Here is a 2,839-nt window from a genome sequence, read left to right on the forward strand (position 1 = left end):
CTATACATGTCAACTTGAATCTGATACTACAATAGTAAGCTATTAGTAATTAATTTCAACATATTTTGGAGTCTTTTGGATCATTGAAATACTATTTATCAAACAAGCGTAACAGGGTAAAAAATATTCCTATAATTGATTTCACCACCTTGCAAGTACAACTTGGTCATTACTAAGACTTATAGAGGTTCTCTCTACCTTATAATGCTTCTAGAGATGTCTTTAGACAGTATCTCTATGCTCTCTTGCTGCTAGAAAGCTCTTAGCTTTGTCCCATATGTAAGCCGCCATTTTGTTTGCCTTGACCACACCCACTCACGTAAAGAAGCGTGGGCGGGTGGTTGCTAAGGCTTGTTATTTCTCCAATACAACGTGTATAGAAGAAATGTAAGTGTGGACATACAAATAAATATATATAATACATAGCGCGAGGGTGAATTCAATTATAGGAACGACCTGGGGGCTTCGCCCCCAGGTCATTAAAAATATTAGCTGCAGCAGTATAGCCATATTACTCCGTCAGTTATTGAGTTGCTTAGTAGTCATTTAATTCTTTCGTCTTCTGCTTTAATTAATTGTCAACTTAATACCCTTATGTGTTGGTCATTAAGATACATGTAATTAATAATAAATAATGATATTAATAATGTTTTATTGTTAATGTCTTTATCTAGCACTGGGAGAGTGTTAAGGGACCAGTAGTACCTGCTAGTGTACAGTGGCCTGTGGGGAGACAATCTCATGCTATTACTAGTATCATCAGTGACTCACCTACACTAGTAATGATAGGTGGACTGGGTCAACAGAATCAACCAGTTAATGATAGTTGGTTACTTGATACCAGTCAGTACCAGTGGGGTAAGGTATGTAATGTCAGTATGTGAGTATCAGTGTATAGTAACATGTTATATCACTTATTACTAGTCATTGTATTGTTATGTTATATCATATCAACAGATTGTTCTACCTGAATCTGTTACTGATAGACGTTCTCATTCCTTATCATCAATAATGATGAGTCCAGACTGTGTGTGGTTGGTGGTAGTGGGTGGAGCTGGAGCAGCTGAATGGAAAGATGTAGGAAGAGGAGTAAAGAAATCATTTGGTACATTTATCACTGATCCTAATATCACAATGTTAATAGAACTAGGTAAGAACTGAACTATCATGAATATACACCAGTACTGTTCATATACTAACTTATTGTATTAAGTGATACTGTATGTCTCCAAATTTTTGTCAGTCAAAAATTTCATCAAATTTGTCAAGAATTTTTGCTTGACAAAATTTTTAACCAATGGAATTTGCTCCATGTGGTTGGTATGTGGATTGATAATAAATTTTATCGACAAAAATTTATATCAATTTTTAACAAGAAATTAAGGTTTTGAAGAAATTTTTGACTCACGAAAATTTGGAGCTACGTCCATACAGTATACTCACTTATACTGTATTATACTGTATTATTGGGTGAGCCTGTACTAATGGAGTAGTTCTGTTTGTACATGTACAGTAGATCTGGGTGTGGCTAGGGGTGGAATCCCATTAAGTTTACATTCTTCTAGTATTAATAATGTGATTAGTCTTTACTCTCTGTCTATTTCTTTTGCCTACCTTCTGCTTATTTTATTTATTCATTACTGTATTGTGATCACCTCTTCTTCCTTGCTTTCCACCTTTCCTTCTTCTGACCTTTATCCACTTCTCTCTCTCTCTCTCTCTCTCTCTCTCTCTCTCTCTCTCTCTCTCAGTTCTCACTAAAGGTCAATGGACAGTAAGTGAAATATTAGATTCTACTGATCTTACTAGAGAGGCATATCAACACAAATATCAATCATTCCTTAAAACAAGACAATGGTGGCAAGATCGTTGTTCTATAGTCTATCCAACAGAAAAGGAAGTACAACAGCAGCAGTACATACAAGTACTGCAACACGAGTTAAGAGTATTTGAAGTAAATAAAACCTCACTGCAGGAAGCACTCCTTGAGGCTAGTCAGCAAGGTATAGTCCTCTACTCTGTGTGTGTGTGTGTTTATTATTTTGTGATTTGTGAATAAACTTTACATTAAGAGGTGATATATCTGACACATTTAATTAGTAATGACACATTATGACATGATTGTTAATTGTTGTTAATAGTGTATATGTGTATTGGTTAGGTGATGTTACTGATGATACTTACACTAAGACTCCTCCTCCTCCTGCTAGTGTTGATGATTCTAAAGTGAAGAGTTCAATACAAGAATGGAAGAACACTACTGGTGAGGTTATACCATGAGTACATTACTGTATATCTAATGATGAGATAATACATTGAATTTTATGTAGAAGAGATTGAGAAACTTAAAGCTAATATAACGATGCTGACTAAAGAGAAATCAGAATTAGAGGAAAAGAATGAGAATTCAACTGGTAATACTATCAGTATTGCTCCATATAGTGTATAGTTTTCATTAGAAGAGAATGAGAAACTTAAAGCTAAAGTTGTTGATGATGATATGGTAATTGCTAAACTGACAAAAGAGAAATTACAACTAAAGGAAGAGTTGCAGTCAATGAAAGACACCACAACTGCTGGTAAGAGTATCAGTACATTAATTATTAGTAAATACATTTGTATTTTGTGTAGAAGATAATGAGAAGGAATTAAAGGAGAGAGAGCCAGTCAAAGATATTGGTATTCAGTTTGATTATATTGTTCCTTCAATGGGTAAGATATACATGTACATAGTAATTTTAATACCATTGTTATAAGCTTTGGAATTTGTTATCACTAGTAGACATTAATTGACTTCATTAGCCCACAAATATTTCATTGTATAAACAAAACTGATTAT

General features: G+C 34.1%; 1 protein-coding gene across 1 annotated transcript; it reads left to right on the plus strand.

Annotated features, from left to right (window-relative positions):
* Window positions 1-811: 811 nt before the first annotated feature.
* LOC109587605 (uncharacterized) lies at window positions 812-2,795 on the plus strand. Its single transcript, XM_020003843.1, has 6 exons — window positions 812-1,150; window positions 1,752-2,003; window positions 2,162-2,263; window positions 2,331-2,414; window positions 2,460-2,579; window positions 2,632-2,795. The coding sequence occupies exons 1-6, from the start codon at window positions 1,012-1,014 to the stop codon at window positions 2,754-2,756; spliced, it is 822 nt and encodes a 273-aa protein (XP_019859402.1). The 5' UTR covers window positions 812-1,011; the 3' UTR covers window positions 2,757-2,795.
* Window positions 2,796-2,839: the final 44 nt, after the last annotated feature.

Source organism: Amphimedon queenslandica, unplaced genomic scaffold, assembly GCF_000090795.2.
Source record: "Amphimedon queenslandica unplaced genomic scaffold, v1.1 AMPQUscaffold_12509, whole genome shotgun sequence".
Classification (NCBI taxonomy): domain Eukaryota; kingdom Metazoa; phylum Porifera; class Demospongiae; order Haplosclerida; family Niphatidae; genus Amphimedon; species Amphimedon queenslandica.